At 42.0% G+C, this 26,630-nt stretch overlaps 2 protein-coding genes across 4 annotated transcripts in view; one reads left to right on the top strand and one right to left on the bottom strand.

Moving 5' to 3' along the window:
- Positions 1 to 20,203, top strand: part of LOC123798143 (uncharacterized) — a 57,489-nt gene extending 37,286 nt beyond the window's left edge. The window contains exons 7-8 of the mRNA XM_087853392.1: positions 4,381 to 4,510; positions 18,045 to 20,203. The gene's annotated coding sequence lies outside the window, so the exon portion shown is untranslated. The remainder of the gene's footprint in view (positions 1 to 4,380; positions 4,511 to 18,044) is intronic.
- On the bottom strand, positions 821 to 26,630 carry INPP1 (inositol polyphosphate-1-phosphatase). Of its 3 annotated transcripts, none has more exons than XM_045806343.2 (6): positions 25,926 to 26,630; positions 10,703 to 10,970; positions 8,316 to 8,376; positions 5,773 to 5,973; positions 3,376 to 3,550; positions 821 to 1,574 (listed from the first exon to the last, which is right to left on the bottom strand). In XM_045806343.2, the coding sequence occupies exons 2-6, from the start codon at positions 10,904 to 10,906 to the stop codon at positions 1,001 to 1,003; spliced, it is 1,215 nt and encodes a 404-aa protein (XP_045662299.2). In that variant the 5' UTR covers positions 10,907 to 10,970; positions 25,926 to 26,630; the 3' UTR covers positions 821 to 1,000. The 3 variants fall into 3 exon arrangements, with proteins under 3 accessions (XP_045662299.2, XP_045662298.2, XP_045662300.2); XM_045806342.2 differs by having other exon boundaries at positions 26,043 to 26,630; XM_045806344.2 differs by having other exon boundaries at positions 25,930 to 26,052.

Raw genomic sequence — 26,630 nt, 5'->3', positions numbered from 1 at the left:
ATGCTATAGCTGGATTATCAACTAATTATTGCATCTGCTGTATGCCACACAATACTATTAAAAAAGTTTGTCATTTTCATTTGTTTGTAATTATAGAAAAATAGAAGCTGCTGTAGAAATATCCTTTGGCCCCCAGAGGGCGCAAGGCAGAAAGAAATCAGAGCGGAGAGTCGATCCCTCCAGCTGGGGCACTGGGTCCTTACCAAGGCTGCTAAAGCGAATAGGAAAAGATGTCCACGTTCCCCTCAGAGGACATTCAATATGGGATTCTAGTAGACACAAGGACTGTCTATATTTAGCTCTACCCCTGGTTTTTGAAGTGTAAAAATTGCAAGAATTGCAGAAGCGTCTTTATCCCCTTCTGCCGTACTGATAGAAACGGAGTGTGTCTGTGAGGATATTAGAGAATGAGGGAATATTAGAGAGTGTGTGTGTGAGAGAGAGAGTGCCCATGTGAAAGACAGACTGTGAGAGAGAGTAGGAGGGGACATGCAGTGCTCCAGGCTTTAATTCTTTAACGAAACATAAGAATACTGTTGAAAGTACATGAACTTGGCTAAATTATGCATCAAATTCATAGTTCTAAGTGTTCTGCCAAAGGCTAAAGCTGCAGATTTTCCCTTCAGGACAGGAAACAAAACCCAAGCACAGCGTTTTTTTGTGCTCTCCCTAATATTTCAGTGACATTTTACTTAAGACTTAGATGCTCAGAGGAGTGTTACTAACTGAGCAGACATTTTTCCTCTTCGATATTTCATTGAAGTGTTTCAAGCAACAGTAAGAGCACAATATCCACTGTGAAGAATTTCACACATTTAACTGCTGCACAAATACCATTCATTTATTGAAATTAACATTCTTACGAACACATAATGGAAAAATGCTCCTCAGGAGAGGAAGGAGAATGCTGACCATCAGTAGGACAAAGCTATCCCCAGAAGATAAGAGATGTGGGAAACTGTTTCACAGTTGGGTTTTGAGGCCCCGAGGACGGGTTGGTCTATGTCTGCGTACCCACAGGTGCGAGGTTTGGGATGAGGAGGCTCAGGAATGTCTCCAGCTGCTTCCTTGATCTGTATGCAATCAGTCCTCCCTTGTTGGCCCACCGATCCACGCCCACGGCACCTTCGTTTTCCACGTGGTACACCAGCTGCGGCAAGTCAAGCCCCGTTTCGGAACTTCTTTGCAGGCATCGCCTTAAATCCACCATTCCCCCTCCCATGGCCCTGAGTATGGCGTGAGCAGCGCAAGAGTCCCACTTGAACGTGCTGTCCTCTGAAAAGATGTAGATGTCAGCAAGGCCTTGGACGACACAAAGGCTCTTGTAACCAGCCCCAGCTGCTGGGAATATGCGCTCGCCACACACACGTGACAAAGCGGCTTTGATAGCGTCCTTCTCACTTGTACTAATGACGGCTGAAAACCGGTGGGAGCATTCGGCCTCGGCACTGCGGTCTTCAGGCACTCGGCTCCGGCTCCGTGTGTCACAGCTCTTTCTTTTAGAGGCGGGAAGCTGAAGTGAATGGATGTTGGTCCCCAAGTAAGAAAGGCCCCAGTAGCACTGTCCTTTCCACCTGCGGAAGAGAGCTTTTCAGTTTGGCGAGGTAGGCTACCACATTTGTTTTTATTACTCATGTTGTTTTCCAGCTTAAGGATGTGAAAATAGATAATGCAGTGAGTCTCGATACCCTGCAGCCTAGAAATAGAGAGCAAGCAGCTCACTCGTTCGTGAAAGTAACTCAGGCTTGCAGCTGCCATGTTGCTGTGGATTAGAAATGCTGTGGTTTTGTTTTGTTTTGTTTTGTTTTTAATTTTATGTGTTTGAGAGAGAGAGGGTGTGAGAGCAAGAGAGAGCGGGGGGGGGGGGGCGGCAGAGACCGAGGGAGAAGCAGACTCCCCACTGAGCAGGGAGCCCCCAGGGGGGAGGGCTTGAAGGGGAAGGGGGCTCGATCCCAGGGGCTGGAGATCAAGACCTTAGCTGAAGGCAGTTGCTTCATCAACCGATGCTTAGTCAATGGAGCCACCCAGGCGCCCCTGCTGTGGGTTTTAGATGTGATCTAGGACAATGGGAAAGTATCTCTGGGATTTCTGGCCTCCAGGAACACAGCAGAATTTCATTTGCCACTTTTCACGTTTAAAGTTAAATAGGAAAAAAATGAACAGATAAACCAACTCTCTTTTCAACCTGCAAATCTTTTACCATCCTTACCAGTTTTTCTTTATTTGGTGACCCCTTTTCATTCTCTTATTCACTAGCTCCACTTTGGCTTTCACACCAAGAAAGATGGACTCATTATTTGTGGTCACAACTCCACCAGTAGCACTTATTTCTCCATGGTTAACTTATTCTATCACGTTGGGTCATTACCCTATTTACAGAGGGGGCAACTGAACTACAGAATATAACTGAGTGTGTCAGTCAGCGCTGGGATCTCATGTAAGTCCAGGAAGCCTCACCCCACAACTGGCAGCACGAATTACTTTGCCAAGCATTTCTAGGCCACGATTATGTCTGCATCCAGTCCTAGTTCTTTTTAATTTCTTAACCCTTTAAAGATAACAGAGACACATTTTCAGTTTGAAAGAAGGCAGGGTAGAGAAACAAAATGTCAAAATTGCAGAGGCGTACTTTATGTCCATTAAAGAACAAATCTTAGTTGCGTAAAAGCAACTCAAAGTTCAACAAAAATGTGTAGTCATATACACATGGAAAGATAGGGCCTGTTTCAAAACTGAAACCTCGGGAGAAAAGCTGCTTGCTTCCACTTGGACTCTACCATGTGCTGGAATCAACCCAAGTACAGGCCATGGAGCAGAGGCAACGGCCAGCCTGGCCACCACCATGCTCCCTGCCGGAGTCTGTGCAAGGGGGAGAAGGGGAGAGGCAGTATTTATAGGGAGAGTACCCCATAGTCAAGGTCTAATCCAGGCTGTACCTACTCGTCTTTTCATTGGATAATTTTCGTATTTGTTTTGAATTTCTTCTAAAATTACATGAATGTTTGACTTGGCTGTATAATGATAGCATCGACCTTGTTTCAAATGTAGTGGAAGACAGTGTTACCACTGTTTTATCAATCTGGTCTTGAATGGATTCTAGAAAACAGGGAACATATTCCAAATGCAAAACTATGATTTCTCCAAGATAGACTTTCTTTAAAAGTTTCTGTCAGCATGCACCCAGCCCCTACTAAAATTATATTTAACCTGAGACTGACAAGAGAAAGAGTTTTAAGTCAAACCTGGAGGCTTTAGTAGGAATACCTCAGTGTATCAGGTCATGGTAATGTCATGTCAAGTGGTCATCTAGACAATGAGCAAAACTGAGGTGGCGAACTCCCCAAACCACAGCCTACCAGAGATGTTCATCTTTACCTGAGGGTGTTTAGGTCTTGTGATACAAAAGGTTGGTTGATGACTCCCATCAGGGGCACCCCTGTGTGTAGGTCATAGACACCAATTAAAATGGTGACACACTGAAGTCCACTGGGGAAGATTCCTTGGTTGGACTTAATGTCAGCAGAACCTTTTATATACTGATAAGTGGAATCTGAAAAAGATGAAGCAAATTTGTTTGGATTCAGGAAATGATTATTTAAAAGATAATGACAGATACATCTATAAACTCTGTCCTGTATCATTTCTGTCCTCTACTAATTTGGTAACTGCTATGGTGTGAATGTGTCCTCCCCAAATTCTAACCCCCCAAAGGGGATGCTATTAGTAAGTGAGGACTTTGAGGGTGGAGCCCTCATTAATGTGATTAGTGCCTTATAAAAGAGGCTCTAGAGACATTCTTAGTCCCTTGTGCTATGCAGGGACACGGCGAGAAGCTGCTAGCTACAAAACAGAAAGAGGGCCCTCATCTTACCATGTCAGCGCCTTGATCTTGGACTTCCCAGCCTTCAGAACTTTGAAAAAAAAGTTTCTGTTGTTTCTAAGCTACCTAGTCCACGGTATTTCTTTATAGCAGCCTGAACAGACTGAGAGAGTAATCAATCAAGTTTTACCTTTGGGTGTCACTTGTATCGAATTGTTATTTGACCCCTCGTACTTCATTTTTAACACTTGTGTTCCATTTTCCCCAACTCTAAGGGAACTCTTGAGGGGGGAGGACGCATCTCTACCTCCTGTGGCATCTAGCATGGCACCTTGCATACGATAAGCACTCAAATATTCATCACATGTCAAAAGCATTTAAAAGCTAATGACTCAGGATAACTGGTTTGGATAACCAGTTGTCAGGATAACATTTGATTCTAATCAAAGGGCAAGTATCATATGGATGGATGGGAAAATCTCCTTACAGAAAGCTCTTGGAGGTGGAATTACCTTTTTTTTTTTCTTTTTTCTTTTTTTTTTTTTTTTGGTACCTCAAAGTAGAAGAAGGAAAGAGACCATGACGGTGGCACAAAAGGAAGAAACTGATGGTGCTCCTGTGAAAAACAAGCTGAGGAACCAGGTTTCTCTTTAAGAGACATGCACGCCAGCAGCTGACTGCCAACATCTGGTGAGTTAACACCCAGTTAAGAGTGTGGGGGGCAGAAAGAGCCACATAGCTGGCTAACAGAATCAACTCAGGATAGAACCAAGACATAGGAGATCCCTGTCCCTCAGAAACCTCAACTAATGCTAATTGACCATGAAGTGATAAAAGATTGTGGGAAAGAGTCTTAGTCTGCATATGTAAACCGCTGATTGAATGTTCTAGAATTCCCTGATGATTGAAGGCATTTGGTAATGTTATACTAGTATGCTTGCAAGACGGGAGGATGGGGCAGCTGCCTGGGAATGGTCCCCGTCGTGTTGGGTGGAATATGCCAGCAAGTGGGAACGAAAGAAAGGAGGGACGCTGCAAATCAACAGCCAGGGCGCTGTATTCACAGCATCACTGAAACAGACCTACACTCTTAACACGGAGCTTAGATTAGGGTTCTACCACAGTCAGGATCAAAAAAATATTAGGTAAATTTACAAAAGGCTCACAAACTGTGAGTCCCACTCAGCTGTGTTTTGCTTCATCTACACAGTGGTTTTGACTATTTGCTTGTTTAATGGAATTAGTCAGTGGTTAAAAATTGGGAGGCACCACTTAAAAACCTGGATTTTGGTTTCTCTTTAAAAACTTGAAAATCTGGGGGCGCCTGGGTGGCTCAGTCGTTAAGCGTCTGCCTTCAGCTCAGGGCGTGATCCCAGTGTTATGGGATCGAGCCCCACATCAGGCTCCTCAGCTGTAAGCCTGCTTCTTCCTCTCCCACTCCCCCTGCTTGTGTTCCCTCTCTCGCTGGCTGTCTCTATCTCTGTCAAATAAATAAATAAAATCTTAAAAAAAAAAAAAAAAACTTGAAAATCTGGACCGTACTCCTATTGGCAACAATCTGCTAAAGCTGACTGTTCTTCAAACGGCAGGTGCGTTCAGTTAGTCATAGCCTCTATCGCTTTGTTACTCCGTTATCTTTACCAGTCTGGCCCCTGAAGTCTTTCAAAGAGAGTTAATTCAGCCTTACATATATGTATGTGTGTGTACACTGATACACGCACAGACACACAGAACTACATAACTGTTCTGGAAATGTTATAAATATGCACGTATCTATAACAACACATCATCACACACAGACCTCCACTCTCCATTATTCATTTTACAACTTTCAAATGTGAAAGACTTCTAGGAGAATTTAACTACAAGCTCAATTTTTATTTTTCCAAGCCTTCCCCCACAAAGGGATTACTAACAAGAACAAATAAAAGCAAACACTCTCCACTACTTACCTATGGGATCCACCCAAATTCCCAAAATGTCCTGTGGAATGTTGATCTCTACTGAATCCAGAGTCAGGTCAGTAAAGGTGACATCCTGATGAACTACCTTGGCTAAGGCTCCAGACGCCGACTTGTTACCACTAAGGACTTTGCTCAGAAGCTCTACTGTTTCTTCCTCTGTTGGACACAGTCTCAGGGTGATCTTCTCCCCTAGGATAAAGACATTAAAAGCCATTACATCCCAAGAGTTTCCTGGGAGGAAAACAACAGAGGGGTGGGGGGAGCAGAAGCTGTGCACTTAGATTAGGTGAGGGCGGAATGTTCATACTCGTGGCTCCTAACCTGGCTGACTGCCAGAATCACCCAGGTGGCTTCACAAGGTCACAGTGCCCAGGAGTCACGTATATACCTAAAATAAGTGAGGGATGCATTCCAAGTATCAAAGAAATGTCTTCCCAGAAAAATGTCCACGTGGGCACATGCACACAATTCTGTATCGAGTCTAAGGGGGCTTGTGAACCAATTAGGAACCCCTGAACCGAGTCCTTGATGATATTTATGTTTTTTGCCTTTTGCCTCTTAATATACATAGGTCAACCTGTTAATGTTTGCCCATGTTATTGAAGAGAGGAGAGGTTTTATCAGCACACAGAAGTGTTTCTATCTCCCTCTGTGATACTGCTTTTAACTAAAAAGTGTTTCTGCTCAGTAAAGTACGATAAGATGAAGTATAACTAATCGTCACATGTGGCAAACTGTGTGGCCTGAAATGACATCCACAGAAATAGCTCTCCTCTGGGAGCCCCACTGGAAATGGGGACGTAAGCAAAGCTACTTCTCCCAGTGACACCAGGTTACCAAATGCAGGCGCTCCACCATCACTTCAGGCATGCTTCTTAGACCCTTGGTGAACCTGGGCGCCAGCTCCCAACAAAAGGGAGGAAAGAGGCTGGCAGAAATAGGCAAACTGAGAGCAACAAAAAGAGCAGTGGTGAATATGAACTTTTCAAAAGAACAAGACCTGGCACTTTGGGGGCTTCTGGGGGACACAGACAAGCGCTCCCAGCTACCCCGGCCATTTCAAGGGCGAGCAGCGTCTGCGTCATCACCTGGGAGCCTGCTGACAGTCAGAACTCCAGGCCCCCTCCCGCAGCTGAGCTCTAGAGCTCCCCGGGTGATTCGTGTGATCACTAAAGCTTGGGAAGCACAGTGTGACTCTATTACAGTGATGGCTTGGAAGCAGCAAGAAACATTCCGTTGCATTTAGTGAAGTTAAATTCAAATTTAATTGAACTGTTGAAGTTGGGGAATAATGAGGCTCATCACTGCCACTTAACCAAGCCCCGACACCGGGCTCGGGAAAAGTCACGGGATCAACGCAAGGAGCGACTCCTCGCACATCACCCCGTGCTTCAGATGCTCCAGCGAATCCCCATCACACTTAGAGGAAGATGCAGACTCCTTCTGCAGACTTCGCGTTCTGCTCCTGCCTGCGCTTACCTCCTCCATCCCATGCTGCACTTCTCTGCCCCCCAGCGTGCTAACCTCATCCTCCCCTTCGGCTCTCAGGAATATGCATGTGGAATGTCTTTTGCCCCTATAATTCTAGATAAGTGAAATATTAAAATAACTGTGTTGGAGGTAGCCAAACACAGGATTTCAAGCATAGGATTTCTTATCAGTTATTCACAGGTGTTTTTTATCCTTAAGTTTAAATGAGATTTCTCTGAGCATCATAGAACTAATTGCGTCGTAATACATAGCCCATGAAGGAGACAATCTTCCAGCGTTAATCCAGAAATTAGGTTTTTTTTTCTTTGCAACTGTGCCTCTGGGTGATTAACTACTGGTCACATGATCAATGATAAAGTTCACTATTTTAATCTTCTACCATTAAACAAACAGAACACCCAGACAAACTTAAAGTAATTTGTTTTGCTGTAAAGGATCAGAGATTTTGATATTTTCTCTCCACCATGTGGGAAATGTGGAGGGACACCAGTGGATAATCTGGCCCACAGGAAACTAATTAAAGACTTAAAATTTGGTACTAAAAGGACCCTTTTCTTTAATCCCACTCCTTTTACAGAGGTTCTGAGACCAGAAAACTGATGAGGTGAACACATTTTCTTTGCTCAAGAGAGGGGGCCTCTCTGGATTCTCAGGCAAGGTCTGTGGACTCGCCAGGAGGCCCATGAATGGGCTTAAAACTTGGACCTAAAACTGTCCATGTAATGTGCATCTTCCTGAGAGCATCTCAACTGCTGCTAGATTCCCGAAGGGCCATGCACCTTCCCCAAAGATTGTCATATATTAAGTGCTATGGATTTATTTAAAGCTAAAAGAATACATGTGGGCTTGCTAAATAATTTGAAGATACTACACCTCTGTAATGTAAATGGCATGATATTCTGAGGTACTGAATGAAGCTTAACGTTCAAATATGTTATTTACAGGAAAGGCTTCCAAACATTTATTTCATGATGTTGTTGAAAATTAGAATACCATAAGATAATTAAGTTATAAAAATACATTCAAATTATTATACTCACCCAAATCATTAGTAAATTCATTCGATTCTTCTCCCAAAATCTTTTTCCCCAAGCCTGGAAACTGAATGATTCAGAGTATGACAAAGAAACCAAAAAACAAAATAAAGACAAAACAAAAACAACCCCCCCCCCCAAATCCCACATACATGGTCGATTCTGATCATATTTTTATTTTGTGCTTCAAATTAAATAGCACAACTGGATCTGAAATTCAGAAATTTACAATTCCAGAAATGAGTCCGAGTATAAAAAGTCAAGTCAGTTTGGTTCAGTACTTAGTTTTCTAACAGTTTCCTGCTCCCCTGCCCCTCCAGGAAGTCCAGATCATGGTAGAAGTCTGCTTTCCTTATGTTCTGTTGAGTTTGCCATACTTTAGAAACTTCATCCTTCCAGCTAATGGCCACAGAACTAGAATATTTGCAAAGGAGACGTATTAACTGTCGCTCTTCAACAGCACCCTCGTAGCTTCTGTGAGTAGTAGCATTGCCCAAGTACCTGAGACGACTACTAATTAAGTTTAGAGGATAACATTAGTTTGCTTTCATTTTCAGGGGTTTTCTGCACCTATTGGGGGTATCATTGGACTTCAGGCAAGGAAGGCAATATAGCAAAAACAGAAGGGAAATATTTTATTGACTGATAATTAATGCAGCAATATAGAATGAAAAAAAAATGGAGCTAAGTAAGAATCTTCTCTCATCTCTGCAGGACGAGGAAGCTTTTGGATACATTTTGCTTCTGATCCCCTCTGTAGTAAAGAGAACTTTTCTCCAACTATATGCTGAATCATGATATGGGTGATGTTCTCAGGGAACAAAAGCAAGGAAATGCTTCCAATATTTGAACTCAGAAATTTGCAGATGGCCAATAATTTTAATAGTGCCCATTACCACTTGTTATTTTTCCCTCTTTGGAAGAACAGTGCAAGTCAACAGGGGCTGCAATGAGCCCATTCATCAAGGGCTGCAGCTCTGTCTCCCAAGCCTGCTTAAAGACCGGCTTCTGAGGTTACAGGATGTACGGGTCATGAAACAAAGACGTCTTATCTAGCCACAAGTGCATATCATTTCTTTGTTCATAAGTCCTGTCATATACTTCATGAATGAACAAGTGCTGAACTGCTTTGGGGCAAATATTAACTAATAGATACATTTCTAATTCAATTGCTCAATGATCCCTTATACCCAAATACCTTGATAAGTAACAAAAATAAATATACTTCATTTATTGGAGCCAGATATTACAGAGCATGAAAAAGTATAGTGTGTAGAGATTTCAAGGGGCCATTTATTCCCTTTCTGCCCATGGTCAAGAATTCACTTAAATGATTCCATATGATTCCCAATATTTTGAGAATTTCAATAGGAACTATTCCAATATTTTGTAGTGCTTTCTGTCGTAAAGTTCTATCCTCCCAAATCTTAAAAAAATGTATAATTATTAGATTATCACATAAAGGCAACATAGTATTGCAAAGAGCGTAAACTCTGGAGGGAGTCAGCCTGTGTTCAAGAGCCAGCCCTGCCATTCACTTGCTGGGTAACCTTCGGCAAGTTACTTAACCTCTCTGTGCTTCCCTTTTCTCACCCGTTACATTGAAATAATAGTTCTTACCTCATAAAATCATAACTGTTAAATTGAATACATTTAAAGCCTTTAGAAGTGCCTGACACAGTAAGGACTCATAAGTATCTGCTGGTGTTATTATTTGTTATTACTACTTATGAATAGTTTCTTTTCCCAGCCAGCTTAAGATACCTAGAATCACAATCATTGTTAGTTAGAAACAATGATCTTCTATTAGAATAAATGGGGATTTTCAGTCTTCAGGACTGCACCAGCCCATAACTGAGGAAACCATTAGATAAAAGATGACATCAACAGGTGGGACATGATATGTCAAGTTAAAAAAAGAAGTCAATAAAACAGTATGCTCTCATTTCTACTGAAACAAATTCAATGTGCTATGTTCACAAATACACATAGAAGGAAAATGTCCCTACACTATTTAGTAAAACATCACTGTGGTTCTCTCTCGGGGTAGGATTAAGGATTCTTATTTTTGCTTATTTTTCTGGAGAACGTGTATTACTTATTTAAAAGAAACTCATTAATAAATAAAAGCTCCATAACCAAATGTTTCTCCTCAGCTGTCAGAACTGTGATTTTTTTTCTGTATTTGCTTTCCTGTATTTTTAATTTTTCCTGCAATGAACATTTTAGTAATTTTGCAGTCAAAACAAGGGGGGAAAACCCAAGTTGTTTATTAGAATCCTAGATGCTAGTATTCTGAGGTGGGGAGGGAAAAGGAAAAGGCATGCTTTTCTACTGGAAAAAAAACCGCAAGGCAAATATTTTGCAATTACCTTGGCTGTGACCTTTCTTACCTTGTTCTCCATATTCTGTTTTATAACTTCCTGTACCAGTACATCAGCCAGGGTCTTGAAGTCAACTGCGAACTTCTTGTTCTTTTCTCCGTCTTTCTTTTCTTCGATCAACAGCTGGAAGAGGGCTTCCTGCTGCCTGCATGCCCGGGCGATGTTGGCAGCTTTTTCAGAGACATGGAGCAGCTCCCGGAGGATATCTGACATTTCTGAACCTTGCTTTCCAGTTGCAGCTGCTGGTGGAATTGGCACCCACCCCCTGGGCCGTCAGCTGGAAAAGTACAAGAATGTGAAAGAGAAAGCGGTTCAGGGAATGATGTCAGGGTGCATCTGGGACTATTAAACAACCCATCTGGCGGTCAACCTGGTCAGCAGGGCTGAACAGCCCATGTGTGTCAGTCACACCGTCCGTGGGGAAGACCAGAGAGCACCTAAAATTTGAAACTTATTTTTTTAAATGCTTCAAAAGATACGTTTAGTCTCAAAAATCCATCATGCAAAGAATTGAATTCTCAGTGAAAGAAAGTCTTTGGGAATCTACCTCAGAAATCCCTAACTGACAGGCAGATAGATAAGACGTCTTTGTTTCATGTTAAAAGAAAAGCCCAAGTCTTGGAATAACCTTAGAATGATCACACCGGCTTCGTGGCACTTGAAGTAATGCTTTCTTTCACCATACTGGGAAGAAGGGCGAAGTGGAAGAGGATTTATCCTATCAGTTTGGGGCCAACTTTCTAAAGTACTAAGCACCACATCAGCAAGTACCATTGTGTCCTGGAAGACTCTGAGGCCACTCTTGGGCTGGCAGCCAACCTATCTTCCAGCCACATTTTTTTTAATGAAAAAAAAAAAAAGGTCCCACTATCTGCACTGCTGCACATGTTTAAAGAATAAAGTAAAACGCGCAGCTTGCTGGGACTTCCAAGTTCTGGCTTCTCAGAGGTATGCTGTCATACCTTGAGCTATTGGGTAATTAGGAGACGTTTCTCATTTTTCAGTAGTAGCTACATTTGTCTGAAAGCTTCAAAAGGCTTAACGTGCGATGTCATCGTTAGAATTACGGTGAGGGCTGTCAGCCTTGTTTTACAGTCAAGGAAACCGAAGCCGAGAAAGATTGGGTAACTTCTTCAGGGTTACACAAGCCTAAACGGCAGGGCTCTGAGTCAGTCTTACACACAAGCCCACGCTCTCTAGTCTCATAATCAACACCCTCCGTCTTAAAAAAAAAAAATGCCCTTAATGGGCTCTTGGAGGCTGAGGATTGATACAACGATGCCAGTGGCAACGGAGTTAATTGTGAATGGTCACAGCTGCTTTGTCTTCAGGTTGCCCCCAAAATGCTATTTTCTTAAGATTATGGGTCAACCACCATAAGAAAATATATCCAACCTCAACAGCAAGAAAAGGAAAGTGAATAAAAACAAGACATCCTCCTTTACTATTTGGTGGACAAGGCTGTTGTGAGTTAGCATTCATTCCTGCAGGCACGTCGAAGCACGTGCTGATACTCTGCTCTAAGGCATGCAAACAAGTGGGCTTCTAGAAGGTGTCTGTGAAAAATGTATTAAGATCCCTAGACATGTCACTACTTTTAACCAGTAATTCCATTTTGCCTTAATTCGTGTTAAAAAAAAAAGTCAGAGTTGGGTTAAGATATTTCTGCAAAAGAAGGATTAATATTATTTACAGTAGCAAAAAGAAATAATGGCACCTGTATGCTGTAAATTAGAAGTTACAAACATAAATTAAAAGTAATACGCATAAAATGTATACACACATGGATACATACAGATCTTGGAATACACACGCCCCAAAAGTATAAATTCAATAACTTAGATAATTTTAGTTTCTCAGTAAATGTTCTAAGTGATTATAAGTGAAGAGAAAATAATCTGGTGAACCAATAGTATCCAAATAGCTTATCTGAAAAGCAGCATGAAGATTTTAAGGGCTCTAACTTGAAAGCTTTCTAGATAAACAATATCAGTATTGTCTATTTTCCTCAACTTTACTAAAACCAAAAAAAAAAAATTTTTTTTTAAAGAAACATTATACCATTGCACTGTTGCATAACCAAGAAACTTGCCCCATGATGCTCTCGGAACCCTCAGGTGAGCTACTCACAGAGGCTACAAACTCCAGGAAGCAGCACTCCCCCTTCACTCACACAGAAAGCTCATCAGCTTAGCACTGGTAAGTTTCTGCGTAGCTGCCCCAGGGATCTCGAGTTTCTCCCCTGTGAACTTTACTCTATTTCCTCAATAATGACCATCATCCCACAACTCGGGCACAGCAACTTGACCAGTAGGAAGGAAGCATCACCTGCAAACTTCAGTCCTGCAGTTAACAGGTGTACAGATTTTAGGAATTCATCATAACACATTAATCAGGTTTTTCAGTTCCAAAGTTATCCTAGAGTCCAACCTTAATCACTCTTTATTCTGATCCTGGGAAACACTATGATATTTTTGTCAAGCTCCAGGTTGAACGACCAGTTTCAACTTGGGACTAAACTTTCTCCAGCCATCCTAGAGAGCCTAGCACTCTTTGCCTTTCTTCAGGGTCCTGGCTCCCTAAAAATATCTCTCACAGCTATCATTATCTACATGCAAAACTTTCTGATTAATTCGCACAACTAACCTGCTACTTTCTCACCAAATGAACCATTGCTTCCAGAAGAACTGAACCACCATTCTCCCTGCTTCTCCGTAAGCTGCTTTCGTAGATCTCTCCCCACCTGTCCTCACCTCAGTTCATTAAGGCCATAACCCTGAGGTGGGCGCTGGACAATTCATCCTCACCAGGAATGACTCAACTAGCATAACTCCAATAGTCTGTGGAGAAACTGAGGTTTGCATTCCATGCTAAATTTCTTCAGGTTTATCCATAACTCTTACCAACACATGCAGAAAGTATTTTTCAGATGATTTTTTAAAAATATTTTATTTATTTTAAAAAGAGAGAGAAAGAGAGAGAGTGCGCCTGGGAGTGGAGAGGAAGAGAGAGAATCTCAAGCAGACTCCATGCTGAGTGCAGAGCCCAACTTAGGGCTTGATCTCACGACCCTGAGATCATGACCTGAGCTAAAAATCAAGAGTCAGATACTTAACCGACTGAGCCACCCAGGGGCCCCACTTTCAGAGGATTTTTAAAAGCAAGTTTACATGCTCATTTTTTACCTCAGATAGTTTTATTTAAACATTTCAAATACTTTAAATGAAATGTATTATAGAGTCGTGATTAGTAAGTTATGACATTTACCATAATTTAATAGCTTTGAATATAGAAGAAATTCTTCTCGATTAGTATTTCTTCATAGTGGATCTGAGAACCACCTGTATCAGAACTAACCAAGGTGCCCACTAAAGAGACAGATTCCTGGACTGTACCCCAACTTGGTGAATCAGAGTCTCTGGGGACAGGGCCCAGGAATCCGTATTTTTGTCAGCCTCCTAGATGATGCTGAACACTGAGATTTAATAGCTACTGTTCTTCAGGCCCGCTCGTTCTTCTTGAACGCCATGCTGGCGAGTCCACGGGGGCTGCACATGCTGGCAGAGAGCTCAGTGGAACCATGTAGCCGCAATGGCTCTGCTACCCGTTATCCCTGTGCAGAGAGAGGCCCTAGTGAAAATAGTAGCTAATGAGTTCAGTGCTTACTGTATGCCAGGGATCCTTCTAAGCCCTTTATATATATGAGTCATGTAATTTACACACAACTGATGAGGAAAGTACTATCCTCTCTATTTTACAGGTGAAGAAACCAAGATGTGATGTTTAAGTAATTTGCCCCAAATCACACAGCTAAGGAAGTGGCCGGGACAAGATTCAGGAGACTGGCAGATGTCCTCACCGTTAGCCAGCACTCTAGCCAAGAGAATTCTTCCATAAATTCTTAGCTGTTAACTCAGGGGAGGAGTAATTATTGGGTAAATAATCATAAGCATATTATTATAAGGTACATTATATAGCAAAAATACAGAAACAGACCTAGCTGATAGCAGTCACTAGTTTGACCATTAAAATCACTATCTGACACTTGACTTCCTTTCTAAAAAAATATTTTTTCCCCGCTAACTCTCAATGTAAACCATCTTTGCTAGATAATAAAATCCCATCCATCATTTCTACTGATGTCTCTCTTAGCTGGCTGCCTTGGCATCAGTGGGAAGGGCTTAGCTCAGGCCAAATACCTGACTCCTCTAGTATTAGTGCGCTCGGGCCGCCATAACAGAACACCACGGACCGGGTGGCTTTAACAACAGACATTTGTTTTCTCACAGTCCTGAAGTTCCAAGAGCAAAGTGTCAGCAGGTTTGGTTTCTTCGGAAGCCTCTCTCTCTGTGCCGTGCAGATGGCCACCTCCTTGCTATGTCCTCATACAGCCTTTCCTCTGTGCATGAGAATCCCTGGTGTCTCTCCCTCTTTTTTAAAAAATTTAATTATTTTTTATTTTTTTAAAGATTTTATTTATTTATTTGACAGAAAGAGAGCACAAGCAGGGGGAGTGGGAGAGAGAAAAGCAGGCTCCCCACCCAGCAGAGAGCCTGACTTGGGGCTCCATCCCAGGACCCTGGGGTCATGACCTGAGCTGAAGGCGGATACTTAACTGACTGAGCCACCCAGGTGCCCCTCTCTCCCTCTTTCTATAGAGAGGCCAGTCAGATTGGACTAGGGCTCACCTATATGACCTCATTAACCTTAACCACCTCTTTGAAGGCCCTGTCTCAAATACAGTCACATTCTGAGGTACTAGCGATTAGGGCTTCAACATATGAATTTGGGGGACTACTCCTTATCCCCTAACACTTCTCCTGAAAGAAAGACCTTGATAATCTTAGCAAATGTCAACAAAATCTACTTCTTTGTTTTTTGCTTTCTGGCCAAATAGTAAAAAAGGAGTAGGGTTCTCCTCCCCATTTATATGGTGAATAAATTTAATTCTGTGAGTCAATCTTTCCTACTAGGAGCCATTCACTTTAATAGCCAAATCATTAATGAGGTAGTGAACACTGAAATAACCTCTCATAAGCCTTTGTGACAACCTATTTCAAGGCATATTTGATCAGAACAGGTTTTTATTTTAAAGATTTTATTTATTTTTCAGAGAGAGAGAGAGAGCAAGCAGTGGGAGTGGCAAGTAGAGGGAGAAGCAGGTTCCCCGCTGAGCAGGGAGCCCAATGTGGGACTCAATCCCAGGACCCTGGGATCATGACCTGAGCTGAAAGCAGATGCTTAACCCACTGAGCCACCCATGCGTCCCTGATTGGAACAGGTTTAAAAAAGTTATATTCCTCACCATTAGACCAAATGTATGTTTATGTAAGTATATCACAATGTCAGATAGAAATAGTCTCTTTAGCTTTTGTGGGATTTTTCATCTCCAGTTGGAGAAATGTTGAATAAATTGAAGTGGGGAGTAAATGCTCTTAAGACTTTTCATGGAAGCCCAAATCTCTCTATACAGATAAAACTCAATTTTGATTCCTAACCATTCTGTCTTTCATCAAAACACCAGTGTTTTAAAAATCACATTTGAGGGGCACCTGGGTGGTTCAGTCAGTTACATGTCTGCCTTCAGCTCAGGTCATGATCTCGGGGTCCTGGGAGCGAGCCCCACATTAGGCTTCTTGCTTAGTGGAGAGTCTGCTTCTCCCTCTCCCTCTCTGCCCAGCTTGCGCTCTCTCTCAAGTAAATAAATAAAATCTAAAAAAAAAAAAAAAAATCACATTTGAATAATACACACATATTTCAGATGTGATAAATAGTATAGTGGGAAAGACGCAGGCTTTCCTTGCTTGGCCATTAACTAGCTGTGTGGCATCAGGTAATTTACTTTACCCGATCTGAGCCTCTCTCCTCATCTGTAATATGGATATAATACTTAAGTTGCCAGAACATTGTGAAGATCAAATGAGATATTTCTGGAAAAGTACCCAGCCCAGAGCTTTGCATATAGTGGATAACAAATGACAGCTATGGCTTTTAAATACAACTTCACAGAAACCACAGTCACGTGTTCTTACTTGAGAAAATAAGAGGCTGGCAACTTTATATGGGTCACCGAAATCTTTTCTGAAAATTTACTAGTCCATTAAATCCCAAAGGCTGGGAACTACTTGTGATTCTTTGAATGACCCAGAATAAGGTTCCTTTATGCAGGCCAGATCTGATTGCTTCGGTTTCTGGGCGTCTGGCTGGAAACCTGGCTCCTAGAGGCTGCACGACTACTCTGGCGTCATGGTGGGCCATCTATGGGCGGCTTGGCAGGATCATAATGCTGTCAGGGAGGACGTTTTGTCAGGATATTTTGTGGGGATTCGAGGGCCAAGTGTGTCCACTCTTGTGTGAAGAGCCCGGCTGTACCAGAAGCTGGCCATGCCCTTTCGCTGTTCACAGTGACAGAAGTGTGACCACATGGATAAGGGCCCTCAACAAAACAGAACTGCTCTCTCATGAATAAGCAAGTAGGTCAAAGCATTTCCGTTGACATTTGTTTCTTCCTGCAGATAATCCACGACTTGTACACAGCCTACATTTTTGCCCAGTAGACAGTGACTCCACCCCACCCTCACCATTCATATCCTGAATTCAGTTTTTCACTCGTCCTCTGACGCTGGACAGTTTGAAGCGAGTGTGTGGTGGCCCTGCCTGACAGTCATTGCCATTGGGGGAGAAGGCCAGACTTCCAGGAGATACCCGGGTGTTTACAAGAAGGTGTTTGTGGTGGCCTCTGTCAAGGAGTCTCCCTAGGTGGGCACATGCCGAGGGGCTGGCCAAGGCTCCACTCGGCACACACTGCTGTTGTAGGGGAAACAGACTTTGCTCCCCCTCCATTTCCTGCTCCCTACTCAGCACTGCTTTAGGTAGTAGCGTTACGAGTGGTGGCCGCCCTGGCAGATGGGCTAGGGAACAGAAGTGGGCCCACGCAAAGGATGTCGGGGGTCTCCACCGGCTCAGCTGGAGCCACCAGCGAGGGCTAACATGCAACATGCTAAAAATAGCCTCTCCTGATACCACTGTGGATCTTTCATCTGCCCAGCTGTTACCGCTGCCAGAGGGGAACTGTATCATAAGCATTACTAGGTATTTAAATACTACCTTTTAGCTCGCTGGAAACTAACTTCCCTTTCCAGGGGATAAGCCATGCTCAACCTTCAGGTATGCAACTGTCACACATCTCTCAGAATCCATTATGTAGTACAGTTTGGGACCACCCGTACTCTTTTGGTGTTATTTTACTTCGATCTGTGTGATATTGCTGTTAGCACTTCATAGGTTCTAAGTTTAGTATTTAATAACTGATTTCCCACTATCTGTCCATTTACTCCTTTGCTCTGGGCAGATTCTTAACTTGGAAATGCTGCTTCTCTGGTTGATGATGCCCGTCCACCTGCCTTCTATGCCTGACGTTTAACTTACCTTCTCATCATCAGTTCATGGTCAAGAAACTTGAACAGATAACTTCATAAAAGAGGATATTCAAGTGGCCAAGAAACATACGGAAAAATATTCCACCTCATCAGTTATCAGGACAATGCAACTTCAGATCACAACAGGATACCACTGCATATCCAATGGAATAGCTCAAATGTAAAGACTAAAAATCCCAAGGTTTGGTGAGGATGTGGAGCAATGAGACTCCTACACTGGGGTGTGGATGAAATTGGTAAAGCCAATGTTGGAAGTTATTTGGAAGTTGTTGAATAGAAGCATAACCGTTTTCCTCGTAGACATATACCCAACAGAAATTCATGCATGTATGTCTTCAAAGACATGCACAAGAATATATATGAGTAGCATAATTTGGAATGACATAACACTAGAAATAATGCAATCACCAATAAGAAGCTGGACTAACCTGTGGCCTGTTCACATAAGATAACATCGTCACATCGGCCGTGAGAATGAACGAGTTACTACCATAGGCAGCAACACAGACGCGCCTCACAGAAACAAACAGCTGAGGGAAAGAAGTCAGCCACAGAATACGTACACTGTGCAACCGAATTTATTTGAAGTTTGAAAATAGGCAAAACTAACTTATGGTGTTAGAGGTCACAATGGTGGTTCCCCTTGGAAAAGCGGGAGGAGTTATTGACGGAGGATATGAAGGGGGCTTTTAGGCATTGCTAATTCTGGATCTGAGTGATGGCTGCATGAGTAGGTTGACTTTGTGTAAATTCATCAAGCTGTGCCCTTAGAACCTGTATACTTTTCTGTATTTCTAATTCGATAAGAAGTATTTTTAAAAGTATGTGTGTGTGGAGAGAGAAAGAGGACAGTCCATGCAACAGTTGGCTCCTCCAGGAACCATTCCTGACTTCCCTTCATCTCGTGCACCTGGGCCATGGGAGCAGAGAGGCAGGCCAAATCTCTATCCCATCTCACCAGCACTTGTACCTTGGTTTGCTTATCTGTGCTCTGTCTGCCAGGAGATTTAAAGGTGCGTGCGGTTTCCTATAACTCTTAGCATATACTTGAGAGGTGTTCAACAAATGTCAGCCGATGAACTTCCTCTTAGCTTTGTAAACACGGAATTCATCCTCGCGATATTGTTTATTGTACTTGGACTTTATCAGCATCACCCAGGTGCTGTTAGGTATGTGGGCCCATATTGATTTATGTGAAAGTCTACGTGTATTCTGTACTCCTTTACAAAAGTGAACCAAAGTTGTATCTGGATGACTAGCAACTGAGCCACATTTTGTGCCAAATCAGAATCTGAGGTTATGCTTTGTCATCTAGAGGTGACCTATCTTACTAAGATTAATTTAGTTGATTAAAAGACCAAAATAGTAAGTTTAATTCGGTTTCGTTGGAAAAGACATTAAATATGGGGTATGTAAATCTATCTATTTAATCTTCACATTTCTCCCTCCCTCCTTCCTAACCTTCGATTGCATTGGCACACATGCTACTTCTAAGCTGATCAATCTGCCTCACCGCAGCTCTATCAAGGCTGCTGGCAGACCACAGTAATCCATGTTTTTGCTCACGGATGCTGCTTAAAGCATAGACCACAAAAATGTCCTGTCTCCAATGTTCTGGTAGCTTATAAATGGGATCTCGTGCTGAAGCAGTGTTTTCCAAATTAGTAAGATCAAGAACTACTTGCGACACTTGTTAAGAATACAGATATTTAGGGCGCCTGGGTAGCGCAGTCGTTAAGTGTCTGCCTTCAGCTCAGGGCGTGATCCCGGCGTTCCGGGATCGAGTCCCACATCGGGCTCCTCCGCTGGGAGCCTGCTTCTTCCTCTCACACTCCCCCTGCTGTGTTCCCTCTCTCGCTGGCTGTTTCTCTGCCAAATAAATAAATAAAATCTTTAAAAAAAAAAAAAAAGAATACAGATATTTAGACTTTCCCCCTGGATATATTGATTCAGGAGATCTAGATTGAGGACAGGGAACATCGCTCTGCTGATTTTTATCTGACAATTTCAGGAAACGTGAGGTGCACCAGTCAGCTCTGTGTCTGGTTACTCAGAAGCAGAACAGGGAATTTTATAGCTACTGCAACCAAGAATGATGGGCCTGGTCGGCTAAAGGGTCAACTTACATTGCCTTCTTTGTAACAAAAATTAAATGCAGGCAAGAAAAAAAATGCGTTGACCTACCTAATTAGTATTCCACATTAGCATGACACTTGCTTAAAGTATCCATTCAAAGATTTCCCAGAATTCATTTGAAAACTATGTAAAAATACCTTTAACTTTGATAATGACCCTTTTTTAGCCTCTTCTCCAGAGTTAGGAACATTTTCACTAAATAGAAACTCCATTCATTTAGATAGTTTTCTTTTTGCTGCGTTTCAGCTATATGTTTAAACTTTTATATATATTGTCAAGGAGGTGATTGGAACAACCATGGTGTCACAAATATAGTCCAAAATCCCACAGAATATGAAAAATAGAAGCAGATTCAGTGTAACTATCTTAACTGTAGGAAAGAATACATATTTTTAAGAATACAAATGTAATGTATAATTCAAGGCAGAAAGAAAAGACAAGAGATGTAGGACTTGTAGAAAGAATCTTTTCCAGTAGGATATAATTTTTAGTTGTGATAATTGTTAATCAGAATCTAGTCTTACTACTCTTCAAATCTGTTTCAATGTTTCCTTTCAAAGGTAACATTTTTCAATCATTTTATCTTTTTTTCTGAACACCTGCAACACTTACTTTTGGCACCAACTCATTTAACACTTGCCTTTTATTGTCTGCCTGGGACTCCTGGTAGGATAGGAAGCTTTTGTTTAGGCCATAAGAGAGCTGGTTCTTGGGCTCTGCTTTGCCTTGAATCAACCAGGTGTTCCAAGTCCCTCAACAAGGGATTTGTGTTCCTTATTTTTGTAAACATAAAAAAGGAAAGGAAAGGAGGGACACAGAGCTTGAAGGAGATGATTTCTAGGATCTGTTCTAGTTCAAAACTTACCTGTTTTTTATACTTATTTTCCAAATAAAAGTTGGGGACTATTATCCAGCCTTGAAAAGGAATGGAATTCTGGTACATTCTATAATGTGATGAACCTTGGAAACATTATGCTAAGTGAAATAAGCCAGACTCAAAAGAACAAATATTGTATGATTCCACTTATGTGAGGCACCCAGAGTAGTCAAATTTGTAGAGACAGAAAGTAGAATGGTGGTTAATGAGGCTGGAGGAAGAGGAGAGTGGGGAGTTATTGTTTAATGGGTCCAGAGCATCAGTTTGAGATGAGGAAAAAGTTCTGGAGATGGATGGTGGTGACGGTTGCATAGCAAAGGGAGTACTTAATGCCGGTGAATTACACACTTGAAAATGGCTAAGATAGTAAATTTTATGTTATATATATTTTACTACAATTTTTAAAAAGTAAAAAATAAAATTATAGTTTCAAAAAGGCACATTTTATTTTATTTTTAATTATTTGAGAGAGAGTGTGTGTGCGTGCAAGAGAGAGCAGAGACAGCATGAGCTGGGGTGGGGGGAACGGCAGAGGGAGAGGAAGAAGCAGACTCCCCACTGAGCAGGGAGCCTGACACTGGGCTCAAACCCAGGACCCTGGGATCACGACGGTTGCTAAAGGCAAATGCTTAACCGACTGAGCCACCCAGGCGCCCCAAAAATGCACATTTTAAAAACTGTTGATATTTATCATCTACCTAATGAGGGCATATTAAATATTTGTTGATTATATGGAAAAATGAGGTTGGGGGAGGGGCATGAAAAATTAGTTTGAAAGAAGGGCACTAGGCTATTGTTTTGAAGTTGATTTTTTACAGGAATCACACTGGTTTTTAATACTTGGATTATATGTTCATATGCAGTAGTTTGGGTGTGGGCGGAGTGGCTAATGAACATTATGAGGGCCAAAGGCCCTCACCCAAGCCAGCCTGGCCATCATTATTCTCTAACAGACTATAAATTCCTTAAGAGCAGGATACACATTTTTTTCCCATCTCCTCATGACACACAGTGGGAGTTGTGTTAGTTAATTGATTGGTTTTCATTCCATTGGAGATAAACATGTTTAAAAGGATTATCTTCCACCCAACTTCATCCATAAGGGATTACGCATTATGCAAATTTTCAGGTTATAACAGGTAAAAATGTGATTCAAAGGAGTTCTTTACAGATTTTTTGGAAGATGGCTATTATTTTTTTACTGTAATGATAAAATAACATGACCAAAATACATTCTCTGAATATTATAGCAGGAAAGCAAAGGTCGTAAATCACGTTATGTATCATTTTTTGCAGACTGGGTTTAGCAGGATACCTCTTGTCATTCTACTTCCACTTTGTAGAGGCAAAAGTTGATTTTTAACAGATATTTACTAGTGCTGAATAAATCAATACCCAATATATTGAATGTAACATTTGCCTTTAAAGAAACACAAATAAAAGAATATAGTCCTTTTTACCTGAAAAGTTCAAAATAGAAAAAAGACATAAATGTTTTGTTAGAGCCAATATATAAATCTACTAAATTCTCTTGCATTTGTGCTAGTCCTGCACCAAGGATAACTGTCTAAGCTGGGTAATATTTATCTTCTCGATCTGATTCTTCATTTCTATCGCCACCTTTCTTTGCTATTAATGATGCTTACCATCAGCCATATTTTAAAAAATATTTTATTTACTCCTTTGAGAGAGAGAGAGAGAGCGCGTGCACATGCAGGGAGAGAGGGGGAGGGAGAAGCAGGCTCCCCACTGAGCTGGGAGCCAGCCATGGGACTCCATCCCAGGACCTGGAGATCATGACCTGAGCCCAAGGCAGATGCTCAACCTCTGAGCCACCCAGATGCCCCAACCATCAGCCATATTTTTAAAACAGACCTGTTATTCCCAGATCAAACTGGGATTATATGTGATTATATATGATTCTTACAAACTCCCAGAAAAAAACTGAGAAGTGTTCTAGAATTTGGAAGATCAGATCCTATTTAAAAAGCAACTGATAATGAAAAATTATGACATCACTGTAACTAAATTAGGTTCTCCTTAAGCAATATTAAAAGACCAGTTTCCTTTGGTCATTTGAATTTAACTCTTTTGCTATTAATTATAACTCTCATTAGCATTGTGGGAAACCTACATCATTGCTCTGTAAAGAAAAGGACAAGTATCTATTGATAAAATTAGCAAATATTTACATTAATTTAAACTTGGATAATTAAGTTAGGAGATTTTAAATATTTAGTTGATTAAAAGTAAAAACAAGCCAGCAAACAACCCTCTTCACCCCTCAAAAGAAAAGAAAACAAGAGAAATAAAAGGAATGGGGAGAGAAGAAAAGGAAAGAAAACTCTGACCCTTTCCATTGTGGTCATTCATCTTAACAAATTCTTTTATAGATGTTTAATACTTTATTTTGCTAATTTGTTTTTATATATAATTGACCATATTTTATGCCCAAGTAAAGCTTTTTTTTTTTTTTTGCATGGGGTTAAGTCATTTTAATAAAAGCTATAAATAAGTTATTAAAATTTGCTTGGTTGTCTTCTCTAGATAAGGGCACAAAAGGGGTAGAAAATAAGTTGTTATATGAAAGAGAAACAATCAAGCACGTTTTTTTGCTGTAGTTCACTAGTCACAGGAATCTGTATTAAAAGCCCATTAATAAAAGGTTCCTATAACATTAGAGGACTTGAACTAACATTGCATACCACATAAAAGAGACTAAACATGCAAAAATGTTTGCTAGGTTCAGTAACCAGGAGGCCTGACTACAAAAGGATATAAAAGTTTCAGATTTCCTAAATGGGTAAAACCATAGCTTCCATTTAAGAACATTTTATGTACAGGAATGAGAAGAGGTTATGTCAGCTATTCATTCCAGCAGCAGTATTTCCCACCTGTGTTTCCCAACCTTGCCTTTTTTTTTTTTTTAATTGTATCATTTTGACCTATTTGAAGTATCATCTCCTAACCATAGAGATTTTGATTCAGGAAGTCCCAAGTTGCAACCTGGGAATCTTTTTAAACCACTTTTGTTACTCCCTTCCCCATGTATCCACCACCAGACGTAATTTTTAAATCAGGCAAATTTGGGAAACACTACGCTAACCACAGAGATGGGAAGAAAAATGCTTCAACTCTGCTTTTGTTTCTAAACTCTAAGCCAAACAAAAACATCCATGTACAGAGTTTTATTAGCTTCATTACAAGATTCAAAATATTTTAACGAGGACATTTATGAAGGACACACATCCAGAAAAAGTTCTCAGATATACCATCCTCACCTTTAATAAATGAGGAAAACACTTATTTTTATTAATCACTTTATATAGCATCATTTTTTACACAATTTATCTACAAGATGAAGTAGAATAAGACATTTCCTAATTATTATCAGAGACAGAAATAAAAGAAAAATACATACATAATGAATAACTTTATAACTTTCATTTCACAGTACTTCTATGTCCAATAAGACAGAGTTTCGGTTTTGTTTTGTTTTTTTTTTTAGGACTACAACAAGCATAATTATAATTTAAATTTGTAATGAGATATTTCACATCAAATGGCAAGTCCAGGCTACAGTCTCCAAGCACGTGGTGGTTTAGTCCAAAAGCATGAATAGAAATGGTAGCTTATTCTATGCAAAAAGTGTAACTTTATGCATCTTATGTAATCCTTTTTATGACCAAGAACTAACTGCAAGATTAGTCTAAAAAGCCACAAAAGCTTAAAAATAAAGTAGCTTCTAAATAATTCAGACAGATATGTGTTGAAAAATGAACTCTTCCATTGCCTTTATTTTTTTTCTTTATATTCCCTATTTTTAAAGTTAAAAAATGAGGTCGCTTAGCTAATTCATCAGTCAATAGTAGTTCAGTGGATTATTTTCATCATTAGACTATTATAGGGCTAAGCAGGGCTGATCCTTATCAACTTGTTTGGTGTCAAAGTTAGGAATCACAGGAAAAGGGCCAAAAAATGTTTTATTCAACGTGTGGGATCCACTTAAGTGGTCTGTCCACATAGCCTTAACCCACTGTTCTTTGAAGTGAATTCCATTCACACAGGGAGCTAACTTTTACTTATAACGCCTTAAAATCAGCTTTAGAACTGGAAATCTTCAAAATATACACCTTGTTTATATGTAGTCTTCATGGAAGGACTAAATAATCTAGGGATTGTTTTTTCATGTTCTTTGTGTCCAACAGTGTACATGACTCAGCCAAACCCCCATTAAATTTTTCCCACCTACTATTCCGGCCACACCAACTATGAATGCATATCTCACAAAACCGCCTTTCAAAATGCAGAGAATTAAAAGCAAGGAAGTAAAGACTTTTCTAAATATAGTCCCATCATGTCTATTTTACACTCATCTAGTAGGTCACTAGCGGCAGCCAGCAGCTATGGACACTCTTAGAAGCATCCCCCAAAGCAAAACCCAGGGGCGCTTGACAGCTACGCCATCTACCTGTTGAACCTGGGCCACTGCTCTCGACAATTGTCAGGTTCCTCGACCTAGAAGTGCTAATGATGATCGATTTAAAAAACAAAACAAAACAAAACCAAGTTGTTCGCTAACCTTCCTTCCCACCCTCTATTTCTTTCCGCTCGTTTCCGCCGGGCCGAGGGAGCCGCGGGATTCGCGAGCTCCTCCGCCGGGCTGGCTGCGGCCCCTTTGCGGGGCGGGCCGGGGCGGGTGGCAGCCCGGCTGCCGCGGGCAGAGGTCGTCACAGGCCGGGCGGAGAAGCCCGGAGCCTCCCGGCCCCCATCTACTCACCTACCTTCCGCGGGCGCGATGGGGCGCGTGCCGGTCGCCCAGCCCGGGGACCCAGATCCGAGGAGTAGGGAAGCAGTGGCGGGACGCGAGGGGCACGTAAGAAGGAAAACGTATTACCTAAGCCGGGGATGCGGAGCGAAGGAGGCTGCAGCCTTTCCCTCCAGAAACGGAAGAGGCGGGGGAGGAGGAGGAGGAAAATGCGGCGGCGGCGGAGGTGGCCGGCGCGGAGGCTAGCCGAGGGGCTGCAGGCGTCCGGCCGCGGGCTCGGCGCGACGGCGAGGGGCTGGGAGCACGGCGGAGGTCGCCGCAGGGGAGGGCGAAGCCGGCCGTCGCGCTCGCCGCCGGGCTGGGCCCCGGCTCGCAGACCTCAGCATCCGCGGGGCTGCCGCCCCCTCGGCTCCCCAGGGACCGTGGCGTGGAAACGCGGCGACGCCTCGAGGCTCCCGGGGCGGGCGAGGGCATCCCACGCCCGCCGAGGCCAGGCTGTCTGCGACGTCACAAGTGCGTTGTGATGATTCAGGGTGGGGGTGATAGGAAGAAGAGGGCTCCCGGTCACCTCATCCACTGTTTCTGTTCTTTCTTGGTAGCCGCCCACAAACTGGCTTGTAAAATCTTGCTCCTCCATTTTCCCGTCCACTTCTTTGGAGATGAAGGGTTTGGCACAAGTGTTGGCAGCTGGGAAGATAAGACTTCCTGCCCGTGGCA

The sequence above is a fragment of the Ursus americanus genome, chromosome 1, assembly GCF_024610735.1.
Source record: "Ursus americanus isolate L20-20 chromosome 1, mUrsAme1.1.p, whole genome shotgun sequence".
Classification (NCBI taxonomy): Eukaryota; Metazoa; Chordata; class Mammalia; order Carnivora; family Ursidae; genus Ursus; species Ursus americanus.
Note: the sequence above shows the minus strand (reverse complement) of the source record. Positions and strands in the feature narration are given on the sequence as shown.